Below are 15,546 nucleotides of genomic sequence, written 5' to 3'. Positions count from 1 at the left end.
GTGAAACGTCAGGAGAAAAATTGCCTCCAGAACATGGCCATATAGCCCGGAAAAACCTACAACAACCCAGTTAGAATCATAGAATCAAAGAGTTGGAAGAGACCTCATGGGCCATCCAGTCCAACCCCCTGCCAAGAAGCAGGAATATTGCATTCAAATCACCCCTGACAGATGGCCATCCAGCCTCTGCTTGAAAGCCTCCAAAGAAGGAGCCTCCACCACACTCCGGGGCAGAGAGTTCCACTGCTGAACGGCTCTCACAGTCAGGAAGTTCTTCCTAATGTTCAGATGGAATCTCCTCTCTTGTAGTTTGAAGCCATTGTTCCGCGTCCTAGTCTCCAAGGAAGCAGAAAACAAGCTTGCTCCCTCCTCCCTGTGGCTTCCTCTCACATATTTATACATGGCTATCATATCTCCTCTCAGCCTTCTCTATACAGCTATGATTTCCCTGCACTCAAATATTGAAGGGTACTTTCAGAAAGTGGAGGAATTTCCTAAATCCTGGAGCAAAATAATATAAAAACATGATAGTGCCACTGCTTGGCAACCAATTAGTCTGTACTCTTTCTTGTCTGTGTTTGTGGTAACCTTCAGGCAGAGAGACAGGCCGTGAACACTGTGGTTCAGGGATCAGCAGCAGATATTGTCAAAACAGCCACAGTGAATATTCAGAAACAGCTGGAAGCTTTACCTTCAGCAGTGAAATCCTTTGAACACTTGGGCAACTCTACCCAAAAGAAATGGTCAGGTATGTATTTTCCCTATCTAGCTTTACATTTGGCAGCAAATGTTCCAAATCCAAATACATGTGCCAAATGCAATCTGGCCCACTATATCCTTTTTTGTGTGACAGTAAAGCCCCTCTGTGTCTATTTGAGCCTTTTGTGATGGGTTGAAAGATGTACTGCTTATTCTACTCTTTTGTAGGAAAATCAGTAAGGGCAGAAAAGAGGCAAATGACGTATCCCAGGCATGGGGGGTTCTTCATACTGCAGCTCCACGATGAACTTCTTTACGAGGTTGCAGAGGACAGCATGATCCAGGTAGGAAAATGCAGTTTTCCTGAAATAAATTTAAATTATAAGTAGTGTGTGTTTTTGTTCGCCAATGTTTCCTGTAGCAAAGCTACAAAGGGAAGATACCAGCTGTTTGGACTTGTTGGGGCACTGAAATCCACAGCATCCTGGTGTGTTTAGATGCATGTCAATGTGTTTAGATGCAGTTCTCCCATTCTTACTTTAGATTCATAGAATCCTAGAGTTGGAAGAGACCCCATGGGCCATCCAGTCCAACCCCCTGCCAAGAAGGGTGCTGTGTTTTCACTGTTTTAAGTGCTTTTGACCCATTTGTGTGCTTAATTCTATTTTTATATTTATGTGCTGGAGATTTAAAATTATTATTGTGAACTACTTTCATAGAATGATAGAGTTGGAAGAGACCTCATGGGCCATCCAGTCCAACCCCCTGCCTAGAAGCAGGAATATTGCATTCAAAGCACCCCTGACAGATGGCCATCCAGCCTCTGTTTAAAAGCCTCCAAAGAAGGAGCCTCCACCACACTCCCGGCAGAGAGTTCCACTGCTGAACGGCTCTTGCAGTCAGGAATTTCTTCCTCATGTTCAGATGGAATCTCCTCTCTTGTAGTTTGAAGCCATTGTTCCACAAAAATAATTTTAGGGTTGGGGGTCATCACAACATGAGGAACTATATAAAGGGGTCACGGCATTTAGAAGGTTGAGAACCACTGGTCTAGAGGCATTCTCTCCTCTAGAGAGAATGCCTCTAGAGAAGGGTTCCTCAAATTTTTTAAACAAAGGGCCAGGTCACAGTCCCTCAAACAGTTGGAGGGCCAGATTATAATTTGAAATTTTTTTTGAATGAATTCATATGGACACTGCACATATCTTATTTGTAGTGCAAAAAACACTTAAAAATACAATAATTAAAATTAAGAACAATTTTAACAAATTTAAACTTATTAGTATTTCAATGGGAAGTGTAGGCCTGTTTTTGGCTGAGGATTGTTTTCGTTGTTGTTGTTGTTGTGTGCTTTCAAGTAATTTCAGACTTAAGTTGACCCTGAGTGAGGGCCGGGTAAATGACCTTGTAAAATTAAGAACAATTTTAACAATATATAAACTTATTAGTATTTCAATGGAAAGTGTGAGCCTGCTTTTGACTGATGAGATAGGATTGTTGTTATTGTTATGTGCTTTCAAGTTGTTTCAGACTTAGGTTGACCCTGAGTGAGGGCCGGGTAAATGACCTTGGAGGGCCATATCTGGCCCCCAGACCTTAGTTTGAGGACCCCTGCTTTAGACCACGGCTATATAGCCCGAAAAAACCTACAACAACCCATTATTATTGTTGTTGTTGTTGTTCTGACACTGGTTCTTCCACATTTGCAGGTAGCGCAGATTGTTAAACACGAAATGGAACATGCTGTGAAACTTTCTGTCAAACTCTCAGTGAAAGTCAAAGTTGGGTCAAGCTGGGGAGACCTGCAAGAGCTGGACTTGTGAATGAACAGGACACAGACATTTGTGCTATGGAAAAAATTCATGACTTTGCCACCAGATTCGGTACCTGTACAACTGGAAACATTTTAAAATGCCGATACTACAGTTTATTTCTCAACTGAATCTTAACCTCTAAAAGGCTTCTGTATATTACGATAGATGCCCTATTTCTGACATATCATGATTGTGTTTCTCTTTGGGAAATGTTACAATGTGTGTATCTGAATATATTACATAGCAATACATGGAATAGGACTCATCTTGTTATACCACTGACACAGTGGAATATTCAGTACATGAGTAGCCACTGTTGGTTCTCCTTACCTGTTGTAGGATGTGGTGGGCTGGGTCTCACTGGTTGGCCTCCTGGTAGTAGCATATGCACGTGTGACTTTCCCTTGCAGAGGATGGTGTTGCCTTCTTCTCTCTGTGACACCAAAGCCCCTGACTTCCAGAGGACCCAAGCAGTTCTCAGCACTGATATAATTATTTCATACATGACTATAGATGTTTCCCTGATCCTGCCCATTTCCTATCCCACAAGGGATGGCCATGTTATGAGACGGGAGGGCTTTGTAGGCCATCAGGGATAGCCTTAGCTCCACATACAAAAGTACTGGGCCATGCAGAACCGTACAGGATTGTAGCCTTTGTAATGCTGGACTGAAAGTCTCTGCAAGTTTTTATGTCTATAGTGCCTCTTTACTTGCTTTAAGAAAATAAAATCCAACTCTGAGTTGGATTTGCTGCTGTCTTTTTAACCAATGAATTTGTTTGCTTTATGAATTGTCAGAAGATAATTTAATTCACTACTTTGTATATAATAAAAGTATATGTCACATTTTACTTCTGCATTTGCTTTGAAAAGTGCTGTCTTGAGGAATGGAGGATCTAATCAAGCTGTATATTTTAAATTATCACTTTGAGCATCAAAGATGAATCCACATCAAGTAAATGATACATACATCTGTGTGCTATAGGTTCAGTGTTCTAGTTAAACACATGTTGGGCAGTAGGGCTTGTGAGGGGTGAGGGAGCCATTTTTAACCTCAGGTATTCATTTCCCAGTCATGGCTCCATTTTTTCACTGCTTACATGAAACCTGCTTAATATAGCTGGGGGGGGTGGGGGGGTTCTGCTAGTAGGTCAAACATCAGAGAGTAGAAAGGGCCTGCCCTTCAGACCCCCTGTTAAAGAAGGGAATGCCAGCTGCTTTTCCTGTGCCTCACCACTCACCACCACCTATATCAGAGCTTCTTGTCAGAGCCCTAAATGGTTCTGGCCCAGTTTACCTATCCGAACGTATCTCCTGTTATGAACCAAAACGAAGTCTAAGATTATCTGGAGAGGCTTTGCTCTCGATCCCACCGCCATCGCAAACGCGATTGGTGGGAACGAGGGACAGGGTCTTCTCAACAGTGGTCCCTCGCCTGTGGAATTCTCTCACCAGGGATATCAGATTGGCTACCTCCCTCCTGTCTTTCAGAAGGAAACTCAAGACTTGGCTATGGGACCAAGCCTTCGACAATTGAATAGCAAGCGAGAAGAAGATTTAAGCAACTGGCGACCATAAATTGACCCAAACCCGGCTTTGGATTTTAATTGGCATGTTTAATTAATTGCTTTTTAATTAACTGTTTTAATTGTATTTGTTGAATGTTAATGTGAAAGCACCGATTGTGCTTGCTGTGAGGCCACCCTGAGTCCCCCTTCAGGGGTGAGAAGGGCGGGTTATAAATGCAGGAAATAAAATAAGTAAATAAATAAATAAATACATTCTTAAAGTATTGGTTTCCACAGCTTTATGTTGAGGTTGTGACAAATTTCTGAGTGGGAAGGGCCAAAAAAAGGAGGCAAGTGGCATCCTCATCCTCATCTGAGAGCAAATAAGAAGGCGTCAGTGTGGCCTAAGTCAGAAAATAGTTCAGCCAAGGGTATATGAAGAAAGTAACATATTTGTTGATGTGAGATAGTGAAGGTTTCATAAGAAAAGTCAACTGAGTGAATGATACTGAATGTAAGACTCGAGACTGTAACAAAACACATATGTAACCATAAAGCATTGGAACCAGAAGCTATAAATAAACTTTGTTACTTCGTTGCTTACCGGAGTGTCTCAAGCATGTGATATAAAGCACAAAGCTCACAAGAAAGCCCCAGTCAATTTAAAAAGGAAACTGCAGCAGTTCAAGGCGGTAAAGGGATTTAGAAAGGAAATTACAGTATTTTTCCCCTCACTGAGTCAAGAAGAAAGGCACTTGTAACAGGACAGAAACAGAGTACGTCCCAGGTATTAAAGTGGCGACAGAAAACTACATACGTGGTGTGGCATTACGTATTCAGTTATGTGCAATGTTACGCCCCACACCCTCCTTCCCTATCTTGTGATGATGTTGGCCTTGCTTCTGCGACTCTTGACTTTGCCTTTGGCTGGAAAATGTCTCGAGTAGAAACTAAAGGGCTCCCACCTGGAGCCACCTGACCTTTGGCTATCTCGCTCAAGAACAAAGCATCACAATTTAGCCATAGAATTTTAATGTTCTTTTATTTTTCTACCAATGAAATGCATGAGTGTTTTAAAACTAAGATTGTCTACAGAAAGGAATGTCAAATGTGAGAAACGCAGCTCATTTGTTGAAGGCAACATGCTTGAGATGTACCAACCTGTTTTTAAAACATATTTCTCCTGTTGTTCTTTTATTCTCTGTGGACCTTGAAAATAAATCCCTTTCCCTCAATCACAGCATGCTTTGCTTTTGTCTTTGTCATATAAGAAGTCAATTAGTCATGCAAAGTTTTGTTCGGTTTAAATGCATTGACAATCTAGTTTGTACACTATGTTTTAAACCAGGAGAGATCCTCCTCGGAGTTCATCCCTAATGCCAGTGACAATTCCTGTTGACAATGACAGTTCATTGGAAAAGATTCATTGTAAATTAACTCATAAAGAACCACCACATTTTGATGTCTGGAAACCTAGCTTGATCACCTGTTGTCCCGAAAGAGGAAAAGTCTTCCAAAGGAGAAAATTCCTTCTGTCCTGGGCCTGATTTTTGAGAATAAGACCTCTTTCTCCTTCCAGTCCTCATACTCTGAGGTGCAGCTTCATGCTTAAGAATCAAAACTGATACCATTTCTTGTCCTTGTATTTCACCATTACCTGCAGGAAAAAATAACAGAACACTGGTCTCCTAATGAAATTAACTTTTCTAAGTAGGTCTTCAGCACTGGTAGATAAGTTAAAACAACACTACAGAGAATACCTTACTTACAGTATTTTTGGTTTCCTCATATTGAAAGTAGAGCTAGTCCAGATCTTCTTTGATACCTCCTTTACTTCTACTTATTGGCACTATTCTTCTCAACGGTGTCTGCCTACACCACATTATTTATTTATTTATTTATTTATTTCCAACATTTCTAGCCTGCCCTTCTCAACCTGGGAGTCACTCTGGACCGTGCTCTGACCTACAAGAAGCACTGCCTGAACATCAAGTAAAAAGTGGGCGCTAGAAACAATATCATACGCAAGTTGACTGGCACAACCTGGGGATCACAATCAGACACAGTGAAGACATCTGCCCTTGCACTATGCTACTCTGCTGCTGAGTACGCATGCCCAGTGTGGAACACATCTCACCACACTAAAACAGTGGATGTGGCTCTTAATGAGACATGCTGCATTATCACGGGGTGTCTGCGCCCTACACCACTGGAGAAATTGCACCACCTGACATCCGCCGGGAAGTAGCAACCAATAGTGAAAGGACCAAGGCAGAGTCCTTTCACAAGCTCATCCCTTGTTTGGGTATCAGCCAGCACGTCAACGACTTAAATCAAGAAATAGTTTTCTAAGATCTACAGAGACACTCGCTGGAACACCCCAGCAAGCGAGAGTCCAAAAGTGGCAGGCTCAAACCCAGCACCTCAATCCGTGGGTGATACCAGATGAGAGACTCCCTCCTGGGCACACAGAAGACTGGGCAACTTGGAAGGCGCTGAACAGACTGCGCTCTGACACCACGAGATGCAGAGCCAATCTTAGGCCCGTCGCAAACTCTGTTCCTGCGGGAGAAAACCTTGCTAGCATGTCCCTGACGTCACGAGACTCCGCCTCTCGCCCCGCCCCTTTCTCCGCCCCTTTCTCTTTGCCAGCGTGGTTTTTCCTTTGCTAGGGCAGCATTGCCCGCATTTTCTCTCAGTTGGCAGAATTCAACTGAGAGAAAATGCGGGCAATGCTGCCCTAGCAAAGGAAAAACCACGCTGGCAAAGAGAAAGGGGCGGAGAAAGGGGCGGGGCGAGAGGCGCAGGCTCATGACGTCAGGGACTTGCTAGCAAGGTTTTCTCCCGCAGGAACAGAGTTTGCGACGGGCCTTAAGAAATGGGGCTACAAAGTTGAATTCACAACATGCGAGTGCAGAGAAGAGCAAACCACAGGCCACCTGCTGTAATGCAACCTGAGCCCTGCCACATGCACAATGGAGGACCTCCTTGCGTCAACACCAGAGGCACTCCAAGTGGCCAGATACTGGTCAAAGGACATTTAATCAACTACCAAGTTTGCAAAATTTGTGTTTTTTTATCTGCTTGTTTGTTTTGTTCTGTTAGAAATGTAATACAATGGTATGGTTGCTGCTGACACGATAAATAAATAACAATTCAATGCCACAACATACAAAACAATTATAGCAGATATAACAACAATTTAAAACAGTAAATAAAACAGTAAGTTAAAAACATTATTGATGTTCAGTCTCTCTGTATTAACCTCCATCTCCTCCACCTTGTACAGTTTCTACTGTTTCTAGACCTTCAACTCTGTCTGGTATTGTGACCCAGTCAACTGACTCTAAGTTCTGCCTATTGTTCTGTTCCTTGTCTGGAGCTAACACCCACCTCATGTGCATGTTTGGAGAAAGCTTCTGCACTCGTCATCATTCTTGCTGTCTTCTCATCTAGTTCTCCCAGCTTCTGCCCCCTTTCATCGAGAGCAAGACGTGCACGAGCCAGGTCTCCGATAACGCCCCCTGCAGCTCCTTTCATTCCTTCAACGCCACCTGATCCAGGGATATGCTGAGCGAGACTGCGAGATGCTTTTCCCGCTGTAGCCTCACCAACTGTAATTGGAAAGTAGAATGAAATGGGAAGTATTTTCTTGTACTTTGTAGTGCACTGACTACGTTCTGACTCTAAGTTCTGACTCTAAGTTCTCTCCCCACTCGCCCAACATAACAATGTTGGAAATTGAGGTATTATAGAGATGATATCTAGAAAGATTTCCCACCCAGATATCTCTTCAATATAGACAGCACAGTGTGATTTCACATTCTCTCACCAAAAGGAACTGGAAATTATATGGCAATGGCGGCGGATGAAAGGATCTGAGGCAGTAGCCCCTCCCACTGGCTATATATACTCTCAAGGGGAGTGTGGGCGGGGCTACCACCTAAAAGTGTCTAATAAGTTTTCTAGAAGATTCCAAACTGTCTGCGCAGGCGCAGGAAATACCATATGTGCGATTTTAATAAATCATGTTTATTATACAGATTTTCAGTAATTATGACATACAGTACGAAGGGAGGGATAAAGGAAAGTACAATTGGGGGGATAGGGGATGGAAGGTAAGGGAGGTAAGGGAGGGAAATAAGGGAGGGGAGTGAGGTGGGATGACATGTTAAACATATGATTGACTTCCAGTAGAGTCCACAGGGTAAAAAAAGAAAGCAAACAAAATTCTTGCTTTCTAGTTTCTTTGTAACAATATATATATATATATATATATATATATATATATATATATATATGGAGCCCCCGGTGGTGCAGTGGGTTAAAGCACTGAGCTGCTGAGCTTGTTGATCGAAAGGTCGCAGGTTCGATTCCGGGGAGCGGCGTGAGCTTCCGCTGTCAGCCCTAGCTTCTGCCAACTTAGCAGTTCGAAAACATGCAAATGTGAGTAGATCAATAGGTACCGCTCCGGCGGGAAGGTAACGGTGCTCCATGCAGTCATGCCGGCCACATGACCTTGGAGGTGTCTACAGACAACGCTGGCTCTTTGGCTTAGAAATGGAGATGAGCACCACACCCCAGAGTCAGACATGACTGGACTTAATGTCAGGGGACTAACTTTACCTTTATATATATATATATATATATATATATATATATATATATATAAAACACATTCACTGTTGTTATATCTGAATGTTTTTCCTTTCCTCTAAATATTTCTTCAGTGGTTGTCAGTCGATCCTTCTCTTGTTACTTTTTTCATAAACCATATTCGCCAAGTCGTCCATTTCCATATATTCCCTAATTTTCAGAATCCAAGATTCGAATGTAGGGAGTTCTTTAGATTTCCATTTTCTAGCTAGAATATTCCTTGCTGCGGCTGACAAGTAATACAGTAACTTATCAGTATTTAGCCCTGGATCAAAATCTAATAGATGTAGTAGGTAATACTCTGGTTTCAACTCGAATTTAGTCTGCAAAATTCTTTGTGTATGTGAATGTATCTCTTTCCGGAAGCTCTTTACTTTTTTGCATTGCCACCATACGTGGTAATAGGTGACTAATTGGTCTCCGCATTTCCAGCAACTGTTACTTGCGCCTTTATAAAATTTTGCCAATTTTTGGGGGGCAAGATACCAACGATAGAACATTTTTTGCCAATTTTCAGTTACATTAGTCGATTTGGAATATTTTGGTTTTTTCCTCCATACTTTTTCCCATTCCTTAAACAATATATTGTGACCAAAATCCACTGCCCATTTTATCATATTATCTTTTATTAATTTGGTTTTTGTGTCTCTTTCCAGTAGTTTTCGGTATAATATCTTTATTAGTTTCTTTTCTTTTTTAATTATTATGTCCCAGATTGAATCTTGTGAAGCAAAGATTCACAGGGACCACGATGGGGAATTTGGAATTATCATCTCACAAACTCTGAGGATACTTGCCACAGATGAGGCGAAATATCAGGAGAGAATGCCTCTAGAACATGGCCATATAGCCCAAAGAAACCTACAACAACCCAGTAATTTGGAATTCTCCATAGGAGTATTCCACCAGCAGAGCTCTGGAATACTCCTAAAGGGTATTTTTTCACATTCAACTCTCCAACTCCTAAGGAAAACTAAGATAGAGAGAGGAGATCAACATGAGAAGCCAGAAAACAGACACCAGCTTGCCCTTCAGTTTGAATTCATGTGTGTATTACCTTTGTGCAACCAATGCAAGGAAGGCCCTTTCCTTTTCCTGCCCATCCAGGATTTCCATCTCAGAGCATTATGCAACAATTTCTAATGGTGTCAAATATGGAATCATTTAAATTGTATATTTCATCAATACTTTCAATGGAGAATAAAGTTGGGGCAATAACACATCCCTGTTTGACACCTGATTCCACCTTAAATGGGTCACTTTGGGAGCCATTGTTGTCCAAGACTGCTGCCATCATGTCATCATGGAGGAGCCGAAGGGTGTTCACAAATTGTTAGGGCACCCGATTTTTTGGAGGATGATCCAGAGAGCGCTGCGATTCACTGTGTTGAATGCCTTTGCAAGGTCAATGAATGCCTTGTACAGAGGTTGATTTTGTTCCCTGCATTTTCTTGGAGCTGTCGTGCAGTGAAGATCACGTCCACTGTTCCTTTGGAGGGGCGAAAGCCGTTCTGGGATTGGGGGGGGGGTGTCTTCTGAGAGGGGTAGAAGGCGGTTTGCAAGGATTCTTGTGAGGATTTTCCCAGTGGAGTTTAGAAGGGAGATACCTCAATAGTTTCCGCAGTCTGTTCTTTCCCCTTTTTTGAAGAGGGTGATGATGGTGGCATCCTTGAAATCTGCAGGGATTTTCTCGATCACCCTCACTTTTTCTATGAGCTGGTGGAGTTGTTGTGTCAGCTCAGGTCCTCCCTCTTTAAAGATTTTAGCAGGGATCCCATCAGGTCTGCTGGTTTTGTTATTTTTTTGTTGGCTGATGGCATTGCTGACTTCTTCCAAACTAGGCAGTGCTGCGAGTTCATCCCTGGTTTGTTGTTGCGGGATTTGAGAGAACCTCTTCAGCCACATTGGAGCTCCATTTTTTTTTTGGCTGCAGGGTGGTGACACCACTGGACGTGGCGGTCCAGTCAGGGATAAGAGAGGCAGACTATGTTTAGGGCACTTTCTAGCCCCTTCCCCGTGTGGGGTGCGCAGAGTGGATCCTCAAAAGGGCTGCTTAGTCATGGATACAGCTGTCGAACTACTCAAATGCCTCGGACCTTGAGGTAGAATGACTGAGTCCGTACCCACCGCCCATGTGCCAGTCTGTGACTAGGGACTTCCAGATTTCACAGTCCTGTCCCCTTCACCACTCGCTGATCGCCATGGGACTTTTGTTTTTTTTTTCCCCTTGGAAGACGCCTGTGCATGATTTTTTTTTAATGTGTGGAGGTCACTGCACACTGATCAACACACAGTCTTCACAGAGTGAGGTTCCTCGGGTGGCATAGTTTACCAAGATGACCGTGGCTTCTAAATCTGTTGCAGCCTTCTTCTGCCTTCACAGCCGTTGTAACATGTACCATGTTATCCTCCGCCTGCTCCGCCATTGAGGTCTTTGGGTCTTTGGACTGTGCTTGTTCTGGAACCTCCCCCACGACTCCCAGTCGTTGTGCCCACAGGTTTATTGGAACACGCAAGCCCCCTCACCACAACAAGGTCCATCCATACTTTCCATATTATCAATCAAACACTTGATTGGGTAAGGAGAACAGCTATGATTGTTTAATAGATGTTATTACGTTCTTATGAGCATTAATCTCCTTTTAGATTTAGAGATAGCCCTCCCTCTCCTCACGTGCTACTTTGTCTCATCTTTATCTTCTTTGTATCTGTAATGTGAGCATGAAAGATGAACTTACACAGCTCTTCTCTGTCGAGGGTCCCACCAGTCCCACCAAACAGTCCCTTCAGAAACCCTCTATATTGTGCCTCGGGGGTTTCGACAGGAGTGAACAACTCCCCAAGCATGTCCTGCGCCACAACAAAGAGAAACAAAATTACATTCAGGAAAACAATACAAGATATGTATGCTGACTAAGTTTACCATTCTTGTATGCAGAATGGAATGGGTTCACTCTTTTATTTTTTTTAATTTTTTGTATAATATTAAGACCTGCAATGACTAACTACCTGCTTGATGCTTTGCTTGATGCTTTGTGATTAAAATCTCATAATGAGATCTGAAGAGTACGGGGAAGTGATAAAGGAAATGTTTGCAACCATCCTTATGTTAAGAAGGAAGTCAACAAAAGCCTTGTGTTTGTCAACACCAACCAAGAAGATCAACATCTGGCCAGGAAACTGGGATGAAACCAGGATGGAAGATGTCTATCATTAATTTACAACTTTGGGATGACATCAACAGAATATTCCTATAAAAGACTCAGTCTAATAATGCTCAAATGGTGACCGACCTGAGGAGTCTGGTTCACCTGCCATGCTCTGCTCCATGGGAAGGAGAGAGATGGTGCATTCGGAGAGTGGCAGATCTGCACAGGAGCAGTCTGGTCACTTTGGGGCTTCTTTCTCAAGGGAAGAGGAAGAAGTGCGCTTTTGGAGTCTTAGATTTTGTGCAGGGAGTCAGGTTCTGCTGTATGGAAAACAGGGATCTGGTCCTTGGCATTTTTCTTAGGGAAAGAAGTTTTGGCATCTCAGTGTTTTAAGTTATGGCATTATGGAACTATACGTTGGCAGGCTGCAGGAAAGCAGGGTCTGGCCTAACAGGTGCTTCTCCAAGGAGGGAGAAAAGGATATGGTAATATTTTGGATGCATGTGGATGAATGCATGTACATGTATGTGAATGTTGAGTGAAAATGTTTGTTTGTGAACCAATGTAATTGTGAATCCAATGTAGTTGCACAGAATCTGTATATCTGTATGTCCAATGTCATTCTTTGTCTAAATGTTTTCTGTAATCTGATATACCTTCTCACACTGGAAATTACAATAAAAAGAAGCTATGCTTCAAAGTTATTGAAAAGTCATTCATGACATTTTCCCATACTTAAAAAATGCTAAAGTCAAGAAAATACAGCACGTCTTCATGGTTTTCAAACTGTTGCTAGGATTTTCCAGTGTAGTATATCAAAATCAGTAAAAGCATATAATTTATTGAAGTAACAGAAAATAATCCTGTACGTTTTAGACTTCTGTGTGTTCTAGAATCTGAGTCTGGTTTTGAATCGTGTTTTGGGATGTTCTTTGGGATGAAAAAGCCATTTCTTTTGAGCAATATCCAGAGTTACATTCCAGCATTTTGTACATTTCCAAGGGCTAGATTTGATAATTTTCAAGATGTGACGATGTGTAAGTTTTATTTCTTTGGTTATGTGTAGTTTGGACAGTGGTTTAGGGATGGTAAGTATGGGAGATTATGTTTTGTGGGAGAGGGTGGCTTGGTGTTAGCTGAGTTGCCATAGCAACAGGGGCGGAGCCCACTGCCTCTTCAGGAGGCAGCTGTGTTTTAAAAAGTCAGTCAGTGGCCGGAGAGCTACTGAGAGAACATTGAGTCTCAGGGTGGAGATTCAGGGAATGTAGTTGTAAGCCGTTGAGCTACAGGGAAGGTCTGGTTTCTCTAGTGGGAGAACCAGGGAATTAATTTGTGACCAAAGGGGTTACAGGAAAGGACCCGGTAGTGATAAAACTACAGGGGGTTGTTGATTCTGAATTAAGAATCAAGGTTTGGCTGGGTTTAAGCCTGTTGTGCCAGCTGTGAAACCTTATGAAGTGTTTGCCTGAGTTTACTCATGAAACCTTTCCAATGTATCCATCAAGATTTGTGCCTCTTTTGAAGAAACAGTTAAACTTATTATACTCCTGTTAAAATAAACTTGTTACTGTTTTCCTCAAGTCTTGCCTGATACTGTTTCTTCTAAGTTGAACAGCCTGCTATAGTAAAGTCAAGCCAAGAAAGTAAACGCTACGCTATCAAGTGAATAAAGCCTTCTGTAATTAACAGTCCCTTTATAAAATAGCTCCTAGGTTGATATTGATCGTTGCTCGGCTTCCCTCACGGATTAGGTGACAGTGGGTGTTTTACAATGCGCACCTTCACATTTGGTGGCATTAAAACGGTCTTCTTTACAATTGGTGGCAGCAGTTTAACAACCTCCTTTACACAAGACTCACCTGCAGATTGTCAAACATTTCCTGGCTGTAGTTCAGTCGCTGAATTTCTGTGGGAGAGCCCAGATACAAAGCTTGTCCTTCATTGGTAAAACAAAAGGTCCGGGCAATCCTCATGTCTGTTGCAGGCAAGTAATTAACATCAAGCAATGGGCGTAGGCTGGGTAAACTGAAGAAAAACAGTCGTATTTTATGCATCTGAATTAAAAACATTATATTTACATTCAGTATAATTAAAAATATTATATTTGCATTCTCAAAATTATTGCACCTGATTGCAAAGCCAAAGACCAAGGCTGCTTTCCTATGTACCAATATTTTAGAATAACTCTATTCAATGCACCTGGGTTTTGATTTGTTTTTTGGGTTTTTTTGTCGTGTCAGGAGTGACTTGAGAAACTGTAAGTCGTTTCTCGTGTGAGAGAATTGGAGGTCTGCAAAGACATTGTCCAGGGGATGCCCAGATGATTTGATGTTTTTACCATCCTTGTGGGAGGCTTCTCTCATGTCCCCAGATTCGAACCAGCGACCTGTCAGTCTTCAGTCCTGCCAGCACAGGGGTTTAACCCACTGCGCCACCAGGGGCTCCAATGCACCTGGGTACCATTAACTAGTGCCCTTCAATTGCTATAGCAATTGGTACAGTGAAATTCCATCTTTTGATCACTATTTCATTTATTATTTATTTATTTGGAATATTTATATTCCACCCTTCTCACCCCAAAAGGGACTCAGCACAACATATATACGGCACACATTCCATGACGGAACATAAAATAACTATTATTAATAATAATAATAATAATAATAATAATAATAATAACAACAACAACACTTTATTTGTATCCCGCTACCATCTCCCCAAGGGACTCGGTGCGGCTTACATGAGGCCGAGCCCAAACACAACAATACAAGCAATAATCACAACAATACAAGCAATTAAAATTTAAAAAAAACAAAACATGGACAATAAGATATGCAACATTAACAATAAGACAACACACAATTAAAACTGTGGGAAGGCCAAATGTAAAATTAAAACTGAAAATAATGCTGGAGCATGGGCGAAAAGGTGGTAGTGGCGTTTGTGGAAAACATACAAGCAGACCTAAAATGTAAAGTGCTTCGGAGGACAAAATGCTATGGGATCATTATTCTGAAAAGGCACACTGGAACAACCACGTCTTCAAGCTCCTCCTGAAGACTGCCAGAGTTGGGGCCTGCCTGATGTCCTTAGGGAGTGAGTTCCAGAGTCGAGGGACTACCACCGAAAAGGCCCTCTCTCGCGGCCCCACCAATCGCACCTGTGATGCTGGTGGGATCGAGAGCAGGGCCTCTCCAGATGATCGAAGAGATCGTGTGGGTTCGTATACAGAAATGTGGTCACGCAGGTAGGCGGGTCCCAAACCGTTCAGGGCTTTGTAGGTAAGAACCTGCACCTTGAATTGGGTCTGGAAAATGAATGGCAGCCAGTGGAGCTCCTTGAACAGGAGGGTTGACCACTCCCTGTAAGGAGCCCCAGTTAACAACCTGGCTGCCGCCCGTTGGACCATCTGAAATTTCCGAGCCGTTTTCAAGGGCAGCCCCACGTAGAGTGCATTGCAGTAATCCAATCTAGGGGTGACTAAGGAGTGGACCACCTAATACACAAACATTAAAATCAGTTACATCTGCTTTACAATCAGTTGTTTAAAACCATCTCAAAACACCATGCTGGCTCTGGTTTGCATGATGGTACCTAAATGCTATGAAGAATTATATGGCAATGCTGAATGCTATGACCTGTGAGAATATGAAATTGCATATGTAGTGTATGCTGTGAAACACAGACTAAGGCAAGGAATGATGCAAGGACATTGATGC

At 42.5% G+C, this 15,546-nt stretch overlaps 2 protein-coding genes across 3 annotated transcripts in view; one reads left to right on the top strand and one right to left on the bottom strand.

The window, feature by feature from the left end:
* Positions 1 to 5,262, top strand: part of POLQ (DNA polymerase theta) — a 69,991-nt gene extending 64,729 nt beyond the window's left edge. Inside the window, exons 28-30 of the mRNA XM_060763391.2 lie at positions 595 to 748; positions 928 to 1,043; positions 2,409 to 5,262. Coding sequence (XP_060619374.2) covers positions 595 to 748; positions 928 to 1,043; positions 2,409 to 2,522 — 384 coding nt within the window. The 3' untranslated portion in view covers positions 2,523 to 5,262. The remainder of the gene's footprint in view (positions 1 to 594; positions 749 to 927; positions 1,044 to 2,408) is intronic.
* Positions 5,048 to 15,546, bottom strand: part of STXBP5L (syntaxin binding protein 5L) — an 86,074-nt gene continuing 75,575 nt past the window's right edge. For both annotated transcript variants that reach the window (XM_060763389.2, XM_060763390.2), the window contains 4 exons: positions 13,687 to 13,852; positions 11,417 to 11,528; positions 7,416 to 7,636; positions 5,048 to 5,679 (listed from right to left, as the gene is read on the bottom strand). In XM_060763389.2, the coding sequence (XP_060619372.2) occupies positions 5,638 to 5,679; positions 7,416 to 7,636; positions 11,417 to 11,528; positions 13,687 to 13,852 (541 nt within the window). In that variant the 3' untranslated portion in view covers positions 5,048 to 5,637. The remainder of the gene's footprint in view (positions 5,680 to 7,415; positions 7,637 to 11,416; positions 11,529 to 13,686; positions 13,853 to 15,546) is intronic.

The sequence above is a fragment of the Anolis sagrei genome, chromosome 2 (assembly GCF_037176765.1).
Source record: "Anolis sagrei isolate rAnoSag1 chromosome 2, rAnoSag1.mat, whole genome shotgun sequence".
Lineage (NCBI taxonomy): Eukaryota > Metazoa > Chordata > Lepidosauria > Squamata > Dactyloidae > Anolis > Anolis sagrei.
Note: the sequence above shows the minus strand (reverse complement) of the source record. Positions and strands in the feature narration are given on the sequence as shown.